The 23,179-nt window shown below is 41.8% G+C and overlaps 2 protein-coding genes and 1 long non-coding RNA gene across 5 annotated transcripts in view; 2 read left to right on the top strand and 1 right to left on the bottom strand.

Moving 5' to 3' along the window:
• Positions 1-3,287: 3,287 nt before the first annotated feature.
• Positions 3,288-5,093, top strand: mrpl33 (mitochondrial ribosomal protein L33). The gene is made up of 4 exons (XM_037125399.1): positions 3,288-3,430; positions 3,722-3,740; positions 3,834-3,940; positions 4,609-5,093. Exons 1-4 carry the CDS (start codon positions 3,409-3,411, stop codon positions 4,656-4,658), a joined length of 198 nt encoding a protein of 65 aa, XP_036981294.1. The 5' UTR covers positions 3,288-3,408; the 3' UTR covers positions 4,659-5,093.
• rbks (ribokinase) overlaps positions 4,888-23,179 on the bottom strand; it is a 41,178-nt gene continuing 22,886 nt past the window's right edge. For all 3 annotated transcript variants that reach the window (XM_037125397.1, XM_037125396.1, XM_037125398.1), the window contains exons 7-9: positions 21,206-21,297; positions 14,862-15,050; positions 4,888-5,523 (exon numbers count right to left, since the gene is read on the bottom strand). In XM_037125397.1, the coding sequence (XP_036981292.1) occupies positions 5,350-5,523; positions 14,862-15,050; positions 21,206-21,297 (455 nt within the window). In that variant the 3' untranslated portion in view covers positions 4,888-5,349. The remainder of the gene's footprint in view (positions 5,524-14,861; positions 15,051-21,205; positions 21,298-23,179) is intronic.
• On the top strand, positions 16,411-20,519 carry LOC119034427. The gene is made up of 3 exons (XR_005079562.1): positions 16,411-16,469; positions 17,030-19,899; positions 19,982-20,519. It is a non-coding gene; the product is annotated as an uncharacterized LOC119034427 (long non-coding RNA).

Below are 23,179 nucleotides of genomic sequence, written 5' to 3' on the forward strand. Positions count from 1 at the left end.
TAGGCAATGTCTTTATATGCTTTAGCATATTGACAAACTGAAACTAATGCTAGATTTTCATAAGTAATGGTAAGTAATGTTTTGCCTATATAACCCTCTACATCACTACACGATGTGTGTGTTCAAGTCCCCCAGTAAGACCACGGAGTCCCCCCCTTGCAGGGCCCCAGCCAGGACCTCCAAGAAGGCCGCATACTCCAAACTGCCATTCGGCACATATGCGCGGAGTCAGAGTTTTCCCCCCAGCCCTTAGGCGTAGGGAGGCGACCCTCTCATCCACCAGGGTAAACGCCAACACGGCGGCGCTCAGCCGGGGACTTGTGAGTATCCCCACACCCACCCAGCACCTCACACCTTTGGTAACTCCGGAGAAGAATAGCGTCCAGCCCCTATCCAGGAGTTTGGATCCAGAGCCAACGCTCTGCGTGGAGGTAAGCCCCACCAGATCCAACCGGTAACACCCCACCTCCCGCACCAACTCCGGCTCCTTCCCCCCAAGAGAGGTGACATTCCACGCCCCCAGAGTCAGCCTCTGCAACCCAGGTCTGGGTCATCGAGGCCCATCACCACCACTGCCACCCATGTAGCAGCGCACACGACCCCAGCGGTTTCTCCTGCGGATGGTGGGTCCACGGGATGGGGGAGGGAGAAGTGCCACGTTGCTCTTTCGGGCTGTGCCTGGCCGGGCCCCGTGGCAGACCCGGCCACCAGGTGCTTGCTCACGGGCCCTCCGTCCAGGCCTGGCTCCGGACGTGGGCCCCAGGCTTCCTCTGGGCAGGGTCTCTCGCCTCACACCTCTATTTTCCATGGGGTATTTTGAACCATACTTAGTCTGGCCCCTCACCTGAGATCAATTTGCCTTGGGAGACCCTACAGGGAGCAGAGGTGAGAGAGTTATTATATAAAGTGATGGCTTGTGGCAGTAAAGATTTCCTATATCTGTTGTTATGGCAGCGAAGCTGAAGCAGCCTTTTGGAGAAGGTGGCCCGCTGTCTGACCAGTGTGAGGTGGAGAGGGTGGAGAGGATTATCCATGATGGATAACAGTTTTTTCAGTGTCCTCCTCTCCATCACAGCCTCCAGAGTGTCCTGTTTATAGCCACTCACAGAGCCAGCCTTCCTGATGAGTTTGGTGAGTCTGTTGGTGTCGCTGGCTCCGATGCTCCGATACCAATTATTAGTAACTAGTAAGTAGTAATTAATTATTAATAATTAGTAACTGAAACCAGTAATTCGTAATGTAACACTCATGCCTTTTATGAGCATGCCCATTTATGGAAGCCACTGCCATTTCTATGTAGTCATACAAAACGACAAAATACTTGCCTAAATCCTCATTACACCAGTGTTTTCTGCCAGCACACAAAAGGCTATTAAGTTACTACTTTGTGAGGAGTTAAGGGGACTTCCATGATGACGTTGTTAACCCATTCATCTGCCCGAGAACTATGAGGAAGAAAAGGCTTTTGCCAATGTTTTGGGACATTCCAGAAAGTATCATTTTCAATGTCCCATTGCACGAAATATGAGGTGCTTCCCCGAGGACAGAGACATGGTGACCAGCAACAATGAGCAACATTGTAAACTTCTTCCAAGATGGCTTTAATTATTGTGCTTATTCATGAGACTAAATAGAAATGAATGACGTAAAAATGAGATGGAGCAACGTCAACTGTAAAACTGCATGTAAAACAAAAATAGCCTCTGCACATGGCGAAAGAGATGTGAGCATCATTCTTTCAGCAGAAAATCACAGTTGTGAGGACTTTGGGACTGACAAAGACTGCTTTAAAACTATCTGCTAGATATCAAAGGGACAATTAGCACATGACATTGCATCCACTGCAACTGTATCTGACAGTTGTATTTTGGTCAGAATTTCTTTAGAGATGCTCATTTGCTCTCATGGCAACCTCTTACTGCAAAAATATCAACAAGAAATCATGAAGAGGAAGAGCTCAGTCCCCGTCTGCCCGGTAGAGACAGATTACGTTTATTCAGACAATGGCAGGATAAAATAAAGATGCTCCATCGTCTCTCAGACAGACCAGACTATTCATCAAGTATAGCTGGCCATACAAAAAAGAAAAATGTCCTCCTCCACCTTCAATCATCATTGTGGTCTTCTTTATGTTCTCAGCCCAGACTTAAGTGCCTTTAATGACACACAAAACACACAAAACCTGCCAAGTCTCCCAGATATTCACAAGGTGCCGGAGCAAGTGGCAGACAGACACTGATTATTTTTCTGCAGTCAGAAAGGATGTGAATTTAAGACCATTTCTCTCTCTTTGGACCTAGAATGTGTCCACTGTCAAACCCATCACACATTTCATTATATCAATTGGCCTGCAATGAGATAGCCATATTAAAGGATTCCATAGACCTGCTCCAGTCCCCTTTTAATGCTAGAATATTCCATTCACCAAAAATGTACAATGACTATGCTGAATTGTACATCCAGATGGTAGAAGTAAATTGTGCACTATTTTGGAGTGAGACAGGTTTTGGTCAGGGGTGAGCAACAGGACCTTATAATGACCTTTCTGAGAAGGAGATTGTTGGATAAACACTAACATTTTGGTAAATATGATGTCCTCTCAAGTGATTACTTCAATGTCCCTCTGCGAAACGACCTTAAAGGATAATTGAAGCCCTTAATCAGACCACAGAGCATGAGTTGGTGAATGCATTCCCTGAGCAAAAAAATCTCTACAGTGTGTCTGCCCTAAAAATCCAGCGTTATTCTGTCTTAAAAAGGATGAAACAAAACAAAGCAATATATCTTATGCACAACTGCCATTTAGGCTTACCTGTCTTCACCCCAATATGTGTATTAGAAGACAGAAATACCTGATGAAATCCAGAGTCACTGCTCACAATTATCTCCTTATGATCCACTATATAATCCTAAAGGAATTACTTTGCTCAGCCTCATATCCTGTTCATGTTCTTATTTGTTTTTTTTGTTTTTTGTTTGTTTGTTTTTTAGACCATAATCTAGAGCCTGATGTTGTTGTGTGTTTACATCCGTCCATTTGTATTGTATCGTGTTTTAATCTGATTTTTGTCTCCTAGTCGTTCATAATTGGCAACCGTCTTGCTTTCTAATGCCGGCATCGTTCTCTTTGTGATGTGTGGTTTATAAATACTTACCTGTGTCTTACTATCCTAATACCTCATTTCAACCTAGCCACTTTCGTGTGCTCTTGAATGTGTCAGCGAGAAGTAAAGAGTTACAGTCATGGTTACAGTGACACGGTAGGTGTTGATGACTGCTCCTGCTCCTTTAAGGGGAACCGGAAGTGCTTGTTGAACCGGACGGACAGACTTCTCAATGTGACTTACCTCAAGCTAACGTTGTTTTCCTCTGATACTGTCTTATGGTTGTGGCTTTTCAGTGAGCAAAATGTTTCTTACCACCGTTAATTGTGAGTATATTGATACATGTGTGTGGTTATTGAAAGAGTCGGGTACCTGCATGTGCAGGGCTGTCTCAACGTAGCAGGTCGCTAGCTTTATGTTAGCACGTTACATTGTCGATCACTGAGCCTGTACCTGGGTTAGAACTGTCCACATGATGCGCTCAGCTTTTATTGTTGTGTATTTAGCGGTCAGATTTAACTAATGCTAACCAACTGTTAGCCTGTTTTTTACGTAAATATACTCACACGTTACTGTCTACGTTACTAAACACGAACTGCTGTTTTTCGTTTCCCCAGTGGCCAAGGCAAAATCAAAGTAAGTGGAAGTTACTTGAATGCTAAAAATGGAAAGGTGTTATCTCCAGCAACAACTGTGGTGCTGACTTTCTGACTGGCTGTTTCCCATCAGGACCGTCCTGGTGCAGATGGTGAGCGCTGCAGGGACAGGCTACTTCTTCAACACAAAGAGGAACCGTCTCAGAGACAAACTGGTGCTGCGCAAACATGATCCATTTGGTAAGATACTTCTGACCTGCTGATGCCACACGCACACATGCACAGTGCGTCGGGCCAGTTATTCTCGAAGTGGCATCCCAGGACCCCCAGAGGTCCTTGAAGGTGTTTGAGGTTGCCCCCCCCGAGAAAAAAAGGGAAATCATTTAATGACCAAACCTCTTGTGGCTGATTTTCTTTAAAATTTTTATTTTCTATCACAAATTATCTGTGAATCTGTGTGGGTTTAGGGTCTAGGGGTCCTCGGTGTGAAGGGGTGGAAAACCACCATACCATGCATTTTATCTATACGGGGGAAAAGGGTCAAACACATGTTTGTGGTAACTGTACTAGGATGGTAATGTTTTAAGGACCCCTGTATATACCTGCATTGTAGCAGGCAGCTGTTTCAGTCATGATAATTTAAATGAAATAAAACATGATAAATGTATTACCTGCTATGTGATGTGAACATTGGGAGCTAAGTTACTTAAAGAGAATTGTTGACACCAATTCCAGTAAACTACAGTTTTACAAAAAGGTACTGTCTATATCATATCAGCTATAAGCTCAAGCTCTTCTTGTGCCACCCATTCTCCTTTACATCGTCAAAAAAAAAGAAAAGAAAAAAAAATGTTTTTATTTACTCCAGACACTGACTTCTCTTTAAAATCCGCTTTCTGTCTTTGCAGTGAACAAGCACGTCCTATTCTTTGAGAAGAGGAAGATCAGATCGATTTAAGAATGCACCAGAATATATGGACATAACCTAAACCTGCTGGGGTTAAACAGACTATTGTTATTGTCATGGGTTGTACATGGTGTTTCGTCAGTCAACACCATCAGAGGATTTCTTCTTGGAGCTGTCAGAAGGCCTCTGCTCGTTCCAGTGCACCACTTCTGCATTATGCAAACCTCGACCAGGCGTCAAGAAATGATTTATTACCACCATTTAAAGCAAACTGCTACTCTTGTGTTTGCAGGTATTTTATTGGTCCAACACAACTGTCTTGATCTTAAGTCATGGAATAACATGTTAAGGTGCTATTAAAGATCCAAATCCAGGGTCAATGATTAAGGTTCAGTGCCACTTTCTATTTAAATTGAGTACCTGCAACTAAACCATTTGTGAAACATGATCTATTTGGGGAAATTAAATAAATGATGTGCTGTACAAGCTCAGTGTTAAGATCAATTATTGAAGAAATCAATAAAAAATTACAGAAATGAATGCTGGTCACTTGTAGGTAGTGCCCATGTGAAGATAAACTTATTAATTTAACCATTACATTGACAGTCAAGTTAAAGCTAGCTTTGTATTAAGGTAACACCAGTTGGATCATTAACAATCCTGAGGAGTTTCATCATTTTGTTAATTTTTTAAAGCAGCTTATTTTATAAGTTATATTCACAGGTTAGCAAGACTTCTGCTCTCAGAACAGTTCAGCTGGTAGCTGCTTCCTGAAGGGGTACGATGTCTGTGTACCATCAGCCTGTACACTCACTCCTGCCACCTGATTGGCTCTGCGGGCCATCTCCTCCAGAGGCATTGTGGGATAATGAGCCATGTAAAATGCCAGTGCTCCAATGAAGCTGTCTCCGGCACCCTGGGAAGGAACAAAATTAAAACAATGCTTTATTAAATTTCACCTGTGGTCAAACAGGTCCACTGTGGAATTGTACAGTCTAGGGCCCACTCAGCAGAATCATAATGGCAAGTGTAAGAACAACAGGAACAATATGTAAAATCGCAATAAAAGAAATGTTGAATCCATGTCCAAACAGTACTTGATCTGAGTCATTGTTTCAAATGTTTGATTCTGCATTTTGAAGAGCAGAGGAACATTCACTGTGTGACAATACAGGATAGTTGATTCAATGAAGTGTCGACAGTAGAGGGTGCTGTAGCATTTGTCAGCTGTCTCTCAAGTCTGGTGTTGCTGCCTGAAGTACTGAACCATCTCAAACAGATACTGAAGATGTTACCTTGTGTGCAAGTCTGTCTCAGTCAGCTCATTCAGATAAACATCAGTATTATGGGCTGGAATTAATTATGGTCAAACATACCTTTTTGTCACACCTGCAGTGATGAATTGGATTGATAGACTCATAAAATATCTTAAATGAAAAAATATTCCATAGCATTAGGGCTGCACAATATAGAAAAAACCTTTTGCAATTATGTTTGACAGACATTACACTTGAAATATGATTTAAGATGAGTGGGAATAATCATTCTGCATCACTGCAATAAAACTAAATCAAGATGATGTGACATTTGTTGTGGTCTGTACCAGACAAGAACAAGACTTGCAGGCCAGCACAACTCACATTTTACCTTTTATCAAAACGCAGACTGGTACTTAGGACATCATTTGAATTTTTTTCCCTGAAACAACGTTCTAATCGAAGACTGAAAAGCAAACAAACAAACAGCTTTAAATGTTGCAATTGCCTTTCAAAGTCAGCTGAATAACACATGGCTGCATCATAACTGCCTGGTTTTGGCTATCTTTAAACAGATAAATCATCCATTTTTCCTCCTCATCTATTGATAGAGATGGAATGTGCTGTCTACGCCCTGGAGGGGGTTGGCTGGAACGAGCTGTCGGGGGGGTGGAAGGCCTTGCTGATGGGAAATGGCACAATGGTATGTGGCGACATGCTCATGTTTAACCACAAATGGCCCCCAATGCTGGTTCTCACAAGCACGCTCCATTACTCATCACTGTGGCTCTTAAAAGAGTTCATTGCACTCTTTCTCCTCTGCGCACCTCTGTAAACCCCCCTCCCCTCCCAACAACCCGCACCCTCTAACCTCAAAGTAACCCTTATGTGCTGGTTGTGCTGGGATGATTCAGTGACATGGGGTGAAAAAAAAAAAAACCTAACCCCAACCCTGTTCCCAGCTGGGCAGAGAAGGCTGTGTCCTGTGACTGACAGCACACCAGGAACAGAGAAGGCTATAGTGGTTGGGGCAGCTGGAGGGCACAGCCCAGACAACATGGATTTTGTCACAAAGCACCTAAAGCATTTTTTGATGACCCCAATGATAGATTCAAGCGATGTAGGCAGAAAAAAAAGGTTCAGATTTGACATTTGAAAGGTCATTATTGCACCCTACCCCCACCCAACCCCAGTGCATGCCACTGGTGTGACTCCTGCACCGGAGAGATGCTGGAAAGTGTGAGATCAGAGCTCAAACATTTCACAGGCTGGGTGGATTTCCATCTTTAAAGCCGTGGCGTGTTTATGTCTCCTGTCTGGTAGCTGGGCTGGGCTACAACACAGCCAGCATTTGGAAACAAGGCTCTGGTGAAGCAGTCCCACTGGTTTGGCTCTGGCTCGTCTCCCAGCTCACACGTTGCAGTTGAAATGATGGTACCACTTGTGAGTGGGGGTTGATGGTTGGGAACTGATGACCAAACGGAACCCAGTGCCATGAGGGGGCAGTTTCAATAACCACATTAACTAAGAGAAGACAAAGGATTTTGGTCTTTAGAGTCATGGAGATATAGCATTATTTTTTTTCGCACAGGCATTTTCGTTTTTCTTTTACGTTTTCAACCAACAGTCAGTTAAGCCATGACCAAATCCCTGCAAAGAAACACCTTTGTCTGATCAGACTACAATGGGTGAGCATGAGACAGCTTTTCTGAAAGCTAATACTGGTATTAAGGGCTAAACGTGTGGTGACAGTTAAAATCTGACTAGTGTCTTCTAAACAACAGAATGAAAATATTAATTATTATTAAATCAGGGTGGGAAAAAAGAGAGACAGTGTAAATGTCATATTAGAATTTCATCCAGGTGACATTTCTTGAATTTTAGGCTATTTAAATAACCTGACTGAATTTGGAAATCAGCTATAACAGTGTACTGAATGGGCCAGTGCTATGACAAACAAACAAAAACATACAAACCTAAAACTAAACAAAGAAAGGCAGTATTTTTGACCGCATATGTATTATTTTTACTTTGAAAACCTAAATTCCCATCTTTGAAATTCTGAGAAAGGTAATTTCAAGTTCTGCAATTTCGAGTTCATATTCTGAGATTTGATATATTATATAGATTTAATACAATAAGTGTCCAGCATTCAAAAAATGTATACTGACTCATTGTAAATGAAATAAATCCAGTGATAATTAAATTTCAACATCAAATATTCTGTAGTTGGTAAATTCTATATAATTAGGAATGTGTTAAATCTAATTATATAAAATTATAAATATGCATCTTATAATGTCCTGTCTTTGCTTTCATATCATACTCACTGCATTGCATTTTTGTCCAGAGCAGTAGGTATATGATGTAATCATTCTGTGCTAATTTCCTGCAAAAACGAGCTGTGGGAAGAGACGACATAACCATTTCAATATTCTAATCCTGATTTAACAATTCATATTTTGCACAAGTCATACCCCAAAAATGGTGCATTTGCCTTGTTTAAATCTACAGGATGTGTTCAAATCTGCAATGCCTGATTTATGCCTATACAACACGTTTTGTTTTTTTTCTGTGGGTGTTCAGTTGATGTTGTGAACTTGTTAGCAAGGCTGCCTATATACTGTGCATAAAGAAGATACATAAATAAATAAATACATGATTAAATAAATGAACAAATAGATAATTGAACGAATAAATAAGCAGCAATGTAAATTTTTTTTTTAGCTCTGTTCTAGTCTCTAATAACAGCTGTCCGGAAATAGTGCTTATAAAAGCAGTGAGACAGAACCTAAACAGGGAAGTTGTTGGTTGTAAAGCGATGTAAAAAGCTGATGGGAGCTGCAGAGCTGGCTGTGTGTGTTGTCACTTAAAATGAACCACTTCTCATTACATGGAACTATATCTAGTGTTAATGTTAAAACTGAAAAAAAAAAACTGATTATAGCAGGGACTCTTACTTTCTATTAAGCCAGACCACATCTAAGTACGCACTAATGAAACAGGACTTCACTGTTCCAATCTAAACTTGAGGTCACATGACTTTACAGGCCACAATCCAACCTTCCTACTGTCTTACTAACGTCCCCTTCCGTCAGACTGGCATGTGATGCTACTGGATCTAGTGGATGAAGTTCAACCAGGCTGACAAGCGCTACCCCCTTTAGCCCCGCCACCACTGCCCTCAACACAGTTTGGTGAAGGTTAGATCTGGAGGCCTGTCAGTCAAGTGACACAAGTGCTTGCCACGGATGAGCCTTGACACTCTACTGGTCAGCTCAGTCCGCTGTGTGTTGATCTCTGTGTTGATGCTCTGCCTGTTCTCCTCTGGTGCTCACACTGAAGTCAGAAATCAGGATGGCAGGTATGTCTGTGAGAAGCTTACCAAATTAACAAAGTATGGTTTTTAGGAAGTTCTCTTCAGTTTGAGTTTTGTGTCACACCCCAGTAGAGCCGCTACAATTAGATGATTGACAGATAGAAAAAAGAACAAATTTAGATTGTTTCATTCATTTTTCAAGCAAAAAAAAGTCAAGTATTTGGTAGTTCCAGATTCTTAAATGTAAGGATATGCTGCTTGCTTTTCTTCATAATTTATGACAGTGAGTCCTTGAAGAGTCCTTGGGTTTCGGACTGGTGGTTGGACAAATCAAGTAACTTGGGGACCTTACTATGGGACCTGTGATGAGCATTATTCAAAATGTTTAGACTAAATAATTAATCATAAGGATGACTTGAGATTAACTGTTATTTGCAGCCTTACACTGTATCAAAAGTATGCAATCAGAGAACCAGTACACTCAAGTGGCTTATTCACGTTACATTAAACAGGACAGTGACAAATCTGTAGCCACTGAAAGCTCTCTAGCTGCAGTTGTAAACACTTCTGTATCTGGTAATCTTTCACCGAATAAAATCCTGGAAAGTGACCTTTTTTTAAATGCCTCTGACAGCAGCATGAGTGGTGCGTGTTAAGAATAAATCGAAGGAAAAAAAATGGAATACTTCACACAAGGAGCAGTAGCCGCCATGGCTGTACAGACAAAGGCGCGCATACAGAAACTCAGAAGTCCATCAATGGAAAATCCAAGGACAAAGACAACAGCAGCGCCCACACGCTTTGATTGACAGGTGATCTTTGTAAAGTGCAGTGCAGAATGAGCGCTAAGCACCAAAGACAACAAAAAACAGACAGAACCTATAGAAAATGCAGATCTCATGAAGAGCTTCACACTGCACATCATTCATGTTACAGTCTGCTGTGCACACTCAACCTCCTGAGCCTCAAGAACCTGTGACTGTACTTCTCACCCAGAGGCCTCCTGCGATCTTGACTCCCACCCTGATATGACAGATGGAGCTATGTGCCGTTAACTCCTGAAGCTGTCGGCCTTTGTCAATGAAAGGCACCCCAGGGAGAGCAAGACCAACTGAGGGGCAGCGATGACTCACACTGGCTTCCACGTCCGGAAGCTTCCAGTAAGACTTGCAAACAGCCTGGGTCGGTTTGTTTGAAGTAACGGGGGAGGAAGATTCAGAGATCAGAAACACATTTAATTGGACCAATTAGGCCTCTCACATCTTTGATCCATCTGCACTGCTTTGTCTTAGTGCTCTTTCACTCTTTTGTGTGTAACATTGAGCGACATGACTGCACTGGCAGAAGACCGGCCTAACATCTGGGTTGCTACACAGCAGCTGCTGTGGCATGTGCAGTCCATTAGAGCATGGTGATGTGGCAGTTTTTCTCATTGTGTCATGCTGACCCACAGTTTGGAGGGCTGAGGAATGTGCTGCTCAGGAGGTATTCACTTACCTTTAACTTCCAGGAGGGAATCATGCAATTGGTCCTCACATGTCTCCAGTCATAGGAGAAGACTGGGAATAATTTGACAGTCCAGACCCACCATACAGCTGTAATGTCTGGTTTAGACAGCTCTGTCTACCTTTCGCCCTACACAGTGGACCTCCCTGAGCAATGGAAACCAAGGCCACCCAAGTCCTGTTGGACCGAGTGTGTGTGTGTGTGTGTGTGTGTGTGTGTGTGTGTGTGTGTGTGTGTTTGTGTGTTTGTGTGTGTGTGCTACAGCCTCATCTTACTGTCCGCACATACAAGCTAATGCTCTGATCTCAGTGAGGGAAGCCTGTACTCAATTTAAGACAAAAGAGAGCCAAATGGATGAAGGGGGAGGGATAGGGGAGATCCACAGTAGATGAGTGGATTTACTTTGTCATCGAGATTCCCGACCCTGACTCAGCTAGCACCAGAACAGAAAGCTAAACAGTCAGTGCGTTTACATGACACTTAAGAAAACCAAATTACTGGGTTAGTCCGACTATGATCGGATGTTTCGGCGGTCATCGGCGGTGTCTTTCCTCTGAAACCGCAAGCAAGAGCGCCATTGTGCATCTAGTTTGTGTAATTATCATGTACACCATATACGAAATGTACAAAGATGCAGCTTCTCCTCGCTCTTCGTACGGCATCCTTCTCAGATGCCGAGGCAGCTGGTGACATAAAGAGGTCAGCCGGAGGTGTTTCTGTTATCACGAGTTGAAATGGGTACTCCGCCACCTAGTGTACCGCGGTATGACATGCTCCGGCCCAATAACCCAATTTTCTCACTGGCATGTGTACTCGGATAATTGCAGTTGTCTGATTGAGTGGCATAGTCGAACTATGGCTGTAATCCGACTAAGCTGTGCATGTAAACGCACTGACTGTTGCAGCCAGATCATTAACCAGGTTTGATCAAGACAAATACTCGTCTGGGACAAGTTGCAACAAAGTGATGAAATGCAACTAAATACAAATGATGGAAGGTAGTTGTCGGTCGCGCCACCTGTGGCGTACAACTGAACAGTAGACTCACTGAAATAGTGAGAGACCGCAAGTGACTCACTGTGTTGATATCGAAGAATCGCGACCGAGAATGCAGCTTCGTTTAACAGTCCAATCATAGCTAAGAAGAAATCCTGCCGTTGACAAGCTCAGAGCCAGTCTTTCAAAAACATTTCTGTCACTACTGCTAAAGATATAAAAACACACACACAATAATTAAAGCTGTAAAAACACGAGGTAATCATAACCAAAGAGGTTACCAGAAGAGGCTCAGAGGAGTGAATAATGATCTTGATAACAACCTGTTGTTTTTTTCCTCTAGCCAGTGAAAAAAAAAAAAAAAAAGAAAGGCCTTACTGGAAGAGGGATTATAATGTCCAAAAGCGTTAAACACTCCAGAATTTATGGGCCTATCAAAGAGCAGAAAAGGTGGGGGTAGGATGAGAGAGCGTGTGTCTGTGTGCGGGGTGGGGGTGGGGGTGTTGGGGGGGGTTGTGGTGGTGATGGCATGCAGCAGGCCAGACCACAGCTTTCTGCTGACTGATGCAGGCCCAAGAGGTGAGTCATGGGAGACGACTGGGGGAGAACAGGGGTGCTGGGTAAGTTCTCCTGAGGGCTGTGGCTGGTGAATAAGGTAAATTATCAATGTATGCTTGAACATAAGTGGGAATGGAGGAGGCCGCACAGCGTTCAAGAGAGTGAGACCTTTGTTCTTGAAGTGCAAAAGTGACAAAAGCTGCTGTTCGGTTCAGCTGCAGGTCTTTTCAAGTGTGTCTGAAAACACACTGTGTCCCTGCTGCTCCTGTCTCTCTGCCTCACACACTCAACACTCACGTTTTACTGCCTAACTTCTGAGCGTTTTCCTCAGTTTCACTATATCTGATGTGGGTTTCATGTAAAAATATGACTACATCACTTACTGTGCTTCATGATGAACATAATTTGGAAATTATGGCACAATGAAGTACCCAGGGGAACTACTTGTTAGAAGAATCCATTACACAAGTAATTAAAAGGCTTTAATCAAAGTGGGTACGCACAAAGAGGTGATTAACACCTCAGTGCAATGACGTCTTTGCACAGCAGAAAACATGCCGCACAAACAGCTCAGAGACCGGAAACACAAGCATCTAGCCGAGGCTGTTGTGACGACAACAAGCCACAGAGGCCGGTGTGAAATGAGTCAAGCGACGTTGGCCTCTTTAAAAGATTAGAATCAGGGAGGGGAAACAGCTGCTGGTCACCACATCCCCACTGATCTTAAAGTGTAAAGTGCTGCAGGAGTTCACTGGACTGTGATGAATGGGTAAGAAAGAAGCGACGTGTGACGATGATTTGTTATGGAACAGAGGATTTCCTGTGAGAAATGTCTGTTCCTCGGTTATTACTGTAAAGAACAGTTTTATAGGAAATTCCTGTCAGTGTCTATGCTGTGTGGAGTGGGCTGGTTTAGCTTTCCATTTAAAATATTTTTCCTTTTCACTAATATGGAGTGTGCTGTCACCTTCTTCTCAGTCTCAGTGATTTCTGGTTTCAATATATAACATGGTATACCACTGTATTACTTTGTGAAACTGTAATAACGTGAAAACTTATAGACGCGAAACTTGAAAAACTTAAATATATACACATATATGTATATATATGTGTAATATTTCAAGTTTCACGTCTGTCTTTCACAAAAACATTTTATGAAACTGTAATAAAGCATTACCGTACTTCAACCAAGAAACAACCCTTCCATGAATTTCCTTCACACCTCAAAATTATATAGTATATTTTTAGAAATATATACCATAGTTAAAATATCATAAACCTTATCCTTTTTTAAGCTTCTGTGGAAATAAAATTAAAATAATAATTTGAAAAAATCATGATGCTGTTTTCATTTTTTGCAATATAAAAGTAATCATAATTTCAGCACGGCAGGCAGAATGACACTTGTGCAGGAAGATAATCCATTTAGAGAGCTTGGGATCGCAGTACCATTTTCTCAATGAAATACAACAGGTACCTGCTTTTGGCCAGAGCCCTGACATTAATTTTCAGTTTTGGCCCTCCAAGGTTAAAAGCAGGCTTGATGAGTAATGGAATACATGGAGCGGGATCATATAATCAGGATATTTAAAAAAAAAAGGTAACTGTATTCTGTAAAAAGTATTGGACAAATTAAAAATTTGACCTGATGGATTAGCAAAGTCCTTACCTCATCCTGAGGTGAACATGAATGTCTGTATAAACATTCATGGCAATCCATCTCATAAACTGGACAAAAGAAGTCACAATTGACTAAAAGACACAAATGTCAAACTTAAAGTGGCGCTTTTCAATATTTCAATATAATTTTCAATATAATTTTTAGCGGGTGAGGGTGACGAGCGAGCGTCTGCCCGCCCCTCCCCTGGTCTGGTGATTGCGACCTTCTTACCCATTCTTACCACACCACCATGGCCAGCAGGTATGATGAAGGCGAAAGCTTTTAACAGGTTTTCATCTTCAAGGTCTGAGGATGATACTGACTGACTGTAAAGTCTGTTGTATTAAATCTGTTGGAGGATGTCATTACAGTGCGAGGATTGGAAATATTTCAAAATGGTGGCCACAATCAAAATGGACGACTTAGTATTGATGCTGAGACATATTTGGGGCGACACTGTCTACATGTATGTGCATTTTGGTGTAGATGGGAAATTGTATGTTGAAGCTATAAAGACTTGATGCTTAACGGCAAAGGAAAAAAACTTAACTTTTCATCTTCAAGGCATGAAGATGATACTGAGTGAGTGTGAAGACTGTGGTGTTTAAGATCTAGGACAAGATAGTTTTCAAAGTAGGAGAGCCAACAGTGAATTCATTCTAAAGCCACTTAATCTTGGTCTATTATATTCAAGATGATGCAGACATCTCTACGGGTGATATATCCGAAACTTGGCAACTCATACCAATAGATTAATAAATATGTGGAAGGCAGGCAAGAACAATAGGGGGCGTGACAGAGCCAGCAGGTCACGCCCACGTCCAATGACATTAAAGGCTTCCAAAACAGCAGTTAAACCGCAGAAGAATAATTCTTTCTCTTTCAATTACAATAGAGACCTCACAGGTCTGCGACCTGCTCGGGCCCTAAATAGACAAATACATATATATCATGCTTACTGTGGTGTCCACTGCTGTCACCACAGGAGCTGGAACATGTTTTGAGATAGACTCCGGTGCCTCGAGCACCACACAGCCTAGGGGTCCCAGAGTGATGATGACTGACCCACAGCCTCGCTTCAGCAGCTCCTGACCGGCCCTGTGTGCTTCCTCCACATTAGCTACCGAGGAACCAGTCAGCAGCTCGGCCTGTGTGGAGACACAGTATCAGAGGAGCAGAGGTAAAACATTCAGCACTGTGTAATCACTGTATAATCACATACATAACACAATCATTTAAGCATTCGTACCATTTAGCATCAGATGATACTAGGACACTATTTTTTCTAAACCAGTTTATTTTTCTTTTCTAGGTCAGGGAGCCAAGCTAATTAGAGGTTATGAATTAAAATTAAAGATGGGGCAAAACCAGCCCCAGTGTGGGATACTGGGAGGATAAATAAGGAACTGCATTATGGAAAATCCCCAAGGCAAAAACCCAAGGAATGTGTGTAATGTGACATGTCAATGCCTCAAGCTTTTGCCTTTTAAAAAGGGTCAAAATACAAAGTTTTGTGTGATCACACTTCAGTACATCACAACCATTTAATATGGCCCTAATTAGTATTGTTTTACAAGGTTTTTGCTTACTTTTTACAGTTTACTGGTTCATATTAACAGTTTTGGGATGAGTCAGCTCTTAATTACACACTGACCGCGGTCAGACAAGCTCATGAAACACATTCAGTCTGTTAAGGATTTGCTGGATCCGTCAGCAGTCTGTGGGCCAAGCGTTTTCAAAGAGTAGATCCTCTGACGACGCTGCGTCATCTGGCTCCAAAATGACTAAACAGTGACAGAGCAGGACTCCACAGCTGATGTTTGGGGAACTTCAAGGAGAATTAGAACTACAGCAGCTCTCTACAGATTGAGTGGCACCCATGATACAGATGAGCCGCAACTTTATTCTCTGGTGTTTTAAAGGCAGCTGAAAGCTGATCTGCAAGCATAACTGAGGCTTTAGAGAGAAATTCATATGACACCAATCAATCAATTATGGGAACACTATAATATATTGTATCAAAATTATCACTTTGAATATTTCTACGACTCATGCCAGTTTTTGTAGACTGAACAGACCTGCTTGGCCAGCAATTCACCCCGTCCAGACAGACAAAAAGCCTTGGGGTCTATTTTCAGAAGCTTCAAGTGTCCTAGACTGACTTGCTAAATTCCTTTCTTTAAACAGAGAATGCTTTCCTTACAAAAGAGTTCAAAACAATAAATTCCTCAAAATATAGAATAAGAGGTAGTGGAAAAAGAGGAAGAAGAAGAAGAAGAAGAAGAAGAAGAAGAAGAAGAAGAAGAAGAAGAAGAAGAAGAAGAAGAAGAAGACGGATAGGAACACGAAGAGGAAGAACACGGCGAAGATCACAAAGAAGAACACGACGAAGAAGAAAAAGAAGAAGAACATGGAGAAGAACACAAAGAAGAAGTAGAAGAAGAATAAGAACAAGAACAGGAACAAGAACAAGAAGAATGTTAAGGAATTATTGAGTGGTGGAGACAACTGGGGCATGTGAAGGGCCTGAAAAGTGATGCAGAGGTTGCTCTCTCTCTGTTGGACAGGTAATGATTTGTTTTGTTTCGGGGGGATTTGTTATTTTCATGAAATATGTAAGGTTTGCTAACTTGGCTACGTTTGTAGCTCGTATTAGCCCAATGCTAACGTTAGCTTCTTTGTGTGTTGTTTTTTAGCCATGAGAATGGAGAATAATATATTAAATGATTAAACCAGAGTCATTTGTTAACAGAATTGATAAAAAAATCAATTTCTTCTCCAGGCAATGTATAACATTTTGTGTTTTATTCATTGCAAACTTGTGTGGACGTTTGCCATCTCTGTGTACTCTACTACACAAGTATTCAATCACTGTATTTCAATAATTTTTTCAACCTTTATCCTACTTTAACCAAGAGAAATAATCCCTGTGTTAAAAAAAACTGTAAAGTGACAGTGTTTGTAACTACAAAAAAAGATCCGATGGTGGACTTCCACTATAATGTGCTGTAGTACACTTCTAAAGCACTATATAATTAACTTTCTCCAGAAATAGCAGCAGGATGGAACATACAGGCATTAAAAAACTCATAACACATTTCTGGTTACTGTATGCTGCTATCATGAGGTCCCCTTCAGATCTGTGGATGACAAAAATGTGGATCCATGCTGGCACGTGAGCTCCTCAGGTGGACATCAAAGATAAATTCCCCTAACTAGAGAGCACTTCAGCATAGCATGTGGGCTGAGGATCAAAGTGGGCCTGCACTTTGTCATCCTTAAGCCCCCCCACCTACCCCCACCCCCTCTACCCCTCAGCCTGAGCATGGTACAGTGAGACCACACACAAACACACGGTGCACAGTGCAGAATGTGTGCCAGCTCTAACCCCACATGGGAGGGTCACGGCGCGGCTCACGCTAGCGTGAACAGGGGTCTGAGTATCTGATCCCCCCTCCATGCTTGTGTGATCTGACAAAGTGAACAATGACCTTGGACAGTTCAAAAATAAACCGCGGAGTGTATCAGTGCTTTTAGAGCCCGCAGCCACCCCGGTGCTGTCGGATGCCAAGAGAGAAAAAGAGCCGTTTTGTTAGTCATCAGCTTCACACCAGGGCAGGGAATCAATCTACCTCCCTCTGTGTACAAGAATATGAGAAAGTTGAATTATGTCTCTCTCGCTGTCTGTTTGTGTGTGTGTATGTGTGTGTGTGCACTTATCACTCACACACACACACACACACACACACACACACACACACACACACACACACACACACAGTGCGCACCTATTTTTTAAAGCATATGCAGTATAAAGCTGTTGACATGGTGGGTGTATTTGCAAGAATGTATATATTTAGGCCTATCGCCAGAGGGTGGAGATAATATGCTGTTATTACAGTAATTTGGTGTATCTGTATTTTGCTATTTGGCCTGAGAGTTTTTCACATTGCAATATTTCCTTTGCATACATTTATTGATTACATATTTAGTTATCACATTGCAACACAAATGATTGGAGTAGGAACGTGTGCGGGGTAATTAGAATTTTGTCATGTTTTGACAAGACCTACACTTAAAAATGTACAACCATTTAAAACCACCCATAACTGCTTAATCACAGTTTAGCTTTAATTTACCAGCTCTAGGGTTCACTTCAAAGTGCAGTCACCCCCCTAACCCAATAGATACCAGCTACGTTAATATATATGATTTTTGTCATCAACAATAATTCATTATTCGCTAAGAAATTAATGAAAATGTCAAAAACCACCCTATCTTGCAATGTTAAAGACATTGAAAAGTAAAATCCTGGGTCACCATCAAAAATGAATGGGGTCTTTTCCCAATCAAACTGACCAACAAATCAACCAGCCAACCAGCCAACAAACATGACACAGGTGAACACCTAACCTACTTAGCGGAGGTTAAAAAAATAACATTCAGTGATATCAGCATAGGTATATATACACTGATCAGCCATGACATTACATCTGCTTATAGGTGATGTGAATGAGACTCCTCATCTTGTTGAACTGCAATGTTCTGCTGGGAAACCTAGGGTCCCGGCATTCATGTGGAAGCCACTTGACACGCACCGCCCATTGTTGTGGACCAAGTACACCCATTCACAATGGGGTAGTGATGGCAGTGCCCCGTCCAATAGCATGATGCACCCTGACATGCTACAAAAACTTCTCAATAACACCTTGTGGAACACAACAAAGAGCCCAGAGGTGTTGACCAGGGCCTCAAAAATTCCCCCGATCCAAATCCAATCGAGCATCTGTCGGACTTGCTAGAGCTGAAAAAGTCCAATCAATGGAGGCCCCACCCTCTAACAAACAGTAGGATCCACAACAAACACCCCCATGCTTTGATGGGTTAGAACTGTTTTGGTTGCGCAAGGGGAACCTGCACAATATTAAGCAGGTGCTTTCAATGCTGTGGCTGATCAATGTATAAGCTATCTCTATATCTATGGATTGCAATAAAGTAGCATTCTGAATAAGGTGAATCTTTTTTCTGCCTGCTGTCTTCACATTAGCTGCTGAGGCCCGGAGGTACAGTAGTTGTTAGTGTCAGCCACCATAAAGTATGGTTATTTTAGTATTACACTACTGAAAATTACTTAATTCATGTTTTGACTACAGCTGTTGTTATTTGCTATACAATAAACAAAACAATGCAATTATTTGTGTAGCAATATCTGGCTCACTTGCGAACATTGTGTCAAACATCACATTAATGACAGCTTGCACACACACTGATGATCTTCAAATGTACAACATGCAAAGGGATCTCAACCTGGTTTTGTGTACTTAAATGAAGCAGTGTCCCTCCATTTTTGGGAACTACTCCATTCTTCATCTCATATGTTGTTGTTTTTTCCCTCTTTAATTGGATTTAATCTTAAAATGCCTTTTATCCCATTGCCTTTTACTTACAGTACATTCTTTTTTCAAATAATGCATGTAAGACAGACTCATTTTAAATGTTATTTCACATTCATCTGTCCCTGGGTGGGACAGTTTAGTGTACTTTCCACCCCTGCACACTGCATAATATATAACATGTCTACTTCCAGGGCCTGACACACTTAAAAAAAAGGGAAAAAAAGAGAGAGAGAAGACATGTTGAGCTTTCGTCAACTCTCCCTTTCATGTCCCCACACCTGGCTACAGCTTCTCTCCACCCTGCATCACCACATCAAATAGAGGCTCCCAGGCAAACTCACATCCACTTTATCCCCAAGGGCGGCTGACTCAGCCAAAGTGCACATCTGCCTTGTTGTTTTTACTACGATTCCCATCTACCCCTGCCCCCATCACTCATCTGTCATCACCTGACAGTCAAGACACGAGGTGCCATGACACTAGTTTTTACCGTAAAAGGGTGGAGAGATACTTATTCTCTTCTCCATACCAGAGGGTTGACATATATCGCTAACGGCAGCGGTGGGGATATTGATGTGCTGGCGGGGTCATGACCCAGGAGGTACGGTTGAATCACTTTGAAAAAGTGTCTGCATGTGTGGGCGCTCATAACATCTCAAACCTCTGATCTTTTCCTTTCACAGAGAAGATGAGATGAAATATTTCTACCTCAACGCCGCCCAGGGCTGCACAAGAAGTCTCCCAATGTTACCAAGTGTTAACTGGACACATTTAAACCAAGCTTGTCTTGACGCTCACAATCATTACTTGATTGACCATTCACCTAGTTGATGTTGTTGTCACTTTTTTCTAGCTTTTCCAAAACAAAACTAAAGCTTATTACCTACTGTAGTAACCATGTTTTAATTTGAAAGGCCAAGGAGCACATCAATTGATGCATTAATTTGAGGGGTTACAGGTTACTTAAATGCCCCATTCATGACCAGCACATCTCCTATGTACCAATTGAGTGGCTATTGAACTTAAGCTAACATTAGCCAAAATATTGTCACATTTGCCGGACATTCTGTTGAGCCCTGATCCTAAAAACCTTTCTCCTTGTAATGTGAAAGGTCAAACTGAAACACAAACTAGTTAGCTGGGCAGTCACAGCTGGGTTTTTGCCCAAATGAAAACACAGCTTTCACTTTACGCTGCACAATTCAGGCTGCAATGGCTGCAACATCAACCTTTGGGCAACTTCAGTAGTCTCACAAACTACATCTTTACAACTTTATCACAAAGTGTCTCTGTCGGATCATTTCTGTAATGTTGTCAGACATGAAGAATAAAAATCAATGTGGCCAAAACAAGAACGTTCAGTGGACGTACATTGACAGGAGCAGTTGCCCCCAAGGATTGTATAGCAGTCACTGCAGCCTGTTGCGCGGCTGCCAGTTTAAGCTTCTATAGATCCCTGCTAAATGATTTGTACTTCCTAGTCATTAAGACACCACAATATGTAAAGAGTGTGGCAGAATCAGAATTACACACATTTTAAAATGGTTCAGCTAGAAACATTAAAAAGTCACCTGAAGACAGACTTTTCAAGAACTCAGGGAGGTAATGTTAACTTTTTTAGCTAGCTAGCAGCTGACTGGCAACCCATGAAATTAAAATGACTGAGAATTGTGATGTCAAATTAAGATAACACTGTAAAGTGCATATGTGCAGAGTGAAAGCCAACAGCTAGTCAACCCACAGTTTTGCTGTGTGGGACTGGTTTCAGTTTTCTTTTTGCTGCTTTGTTTTTGTAATTATTTGCATATGTGAGAAAGGCAGAGTTATTGTGTGAGAAGGCATAAATGCTGCTGTGATAAATACTTAGCTCTGTGTATATGTGTCTGTGTATGTGTGTGATAAATCACCTCGGTCTCATTACAGCAAAACACATCCGATGCTCTGTAGAAGCCTGTATCCAAGTCAGGAATGGCTGGCGCTGGGTTGAATATTGTTTTTACTGCAACAAAAAAATAGTGAGTGAAGTATTTTATTGATCAGTGTCAAATATCATAATCTACAGGTTACTCAGGATAATATGCAATCATTAAGAAGGTTTAAAACAACATATCATGGTTCTCAATAATATACTTGCCTGTTTGTACATAAAAGGACACATTTTTGACAAAAGTGTCCCACTGTGACACACTTAACACTTCCGTGATGATTCTTTTCCATTTGCTATAAGCTTCACTGACAAAGTCTGGCATTACCTTAATTAAACTTTCAATGGGAACAAAAGCTAGCGGGCTACCACTGGGGATTGCTCTCACAGGCAAAGCTCAAGTGGATAAGCTTCTATAAAAAGACACCTTTTAAACGATTAAATTAGCATTCCCCAGGAAGAGAACACTGGAGAGAGCGAAAAAAAGAGCTGATGGAAAATGGCCTTGCATGCAGTAGCTGTTTGTGGAATGCCGTAACCCCTGCCGCTCCAGGATCGTGTGTGTTGAGGAGAATATAACCCCCTATATGTGTGTCAGTGTGTGGGTGTGATGAGTTGTGACCCTTCCTGTGTATGCTGAAGAGCACAAGAGAGGAAGAGAGCGGGAGAGAGCAGGAGTGTTTGTCAGAAGTAATCCTCTGTACGTGTTGCACATCACTGTCTTATGCATATTCATGAGGGGAGAGCATTAATGCATCTAATACCATGATTTCTGTGTATGTGTGAGGATAAGCCCAGCTTGACGAAGCGATTAATTCTGATATCTCTGTGTACGGAATAAAGCCTCATGCAAGTGTGTGTGCAAGGGGAAATATATGTTCAGCATTGGTGACATCAAAGTCTGTTGCGCAAAAGTGTGTGCCTAGTTGCTCTGTGTGTGTGTGTGTGTGTGCACGCGTGTTTGCGTGGGCACATAAGAGAGCAGCTGCGTGGGTTTGTGCAGGGCTTTGGCCACCTGGCGCTTTGAGGTGGATGCTGGGCTGCTCGCGAGTAAAAGTGGAAATAATGTCTCTCTCCCTCTTTCAACACACACTCATACTGTACTGTATGTATACCAAAGCGAGCCACAGCCATGTTATAAAAAAAGGGACACTGGGCTCTGTCTGACTCTTGTTCTCTCCCTGTCTGTCTACTAAAATGCACTTCAGCTGCCATTCCTTAGATGTCTGAAATCTCCAATGCCTCAGTTTTGCATGAAAGGAGGGGCCACCGTTTTTGATATCTGTATTCTCGTCCTCATTTCCTCTTCCATTAAAAATGCTGTTTAAACTCTTGTCTTCACCACTCAATGAATAATGGAAACAACACATTTAGACATGTGCTCCTGTACTGCTCAATAAGTACATGAAGATTAACTTGATGATTAACTGACAGATTACTGTTACTATCAACTATTAAATTAATCGGCAGCTTTGGTTATGTTGTAAGAAATAAAATGTCAAAATTCCCTGATTCCAGATTGTTTAATGTGAACACTTTCTGGTTTCTAAACTACTGAATGACAGTGAGCTGAAAATTATTGGGTTTGGGCAGAACAAGACATCTGAGGACATCTTGGACTTGGGAAACACTGATCAACATTTATAGCAATTTTGTGACATTTTATAGAGCATACAACTAATTGATTCACTGAGAGTGTAATCAACAAATTAACCAACAATAAAATGAATCGGTAGTTATGGCCATACCTCCACCAACACTTACATCAGTACGAGCAAGTATTTTTTAAGTAATTTTAAGAAAAAAAAATAGGTCAGAATCAGAAGACCTGTATATTGATGATGTAAGCAAGTATAACTTTATATCTCCACACACACAAGACACCTTGAGATGATCTGAATCATAATAACATTTACTTTGCAGAGGCAATTGAGAAGATTCAATCTGATAATGGGGA

Source organism: Acanthopagrus latus, chromosome 16, assembly GCF_904848185.1.
Source record: "Acanthopagrus latus isolate v.2019 chromosome 16, fAcaLat1.1, whole genome shotgun sequence".
NCBI lineage: Eukaryota > Metazoa > Chordata > Actinopteri > Spariformes > Sparidae > Acanthopagrus > Acanthopagrus latus.

What these genes read in the sequence shown, in the direction of transcription:
- mrpl33 (XM_037125399.1), top strand. Translation starts at nt 3,409, where the DNA reads ATGTTTCTTACCACCGTTAATT. An exon ending in GCGCAAACATGATCCATTTG is followed by an intron (nt 3,941 to 4,608) that starts GTAAGATACTTC and finishes CTGTCTTTGCAG; the next exon opens with TGAACAAGCACGTCCTATTC.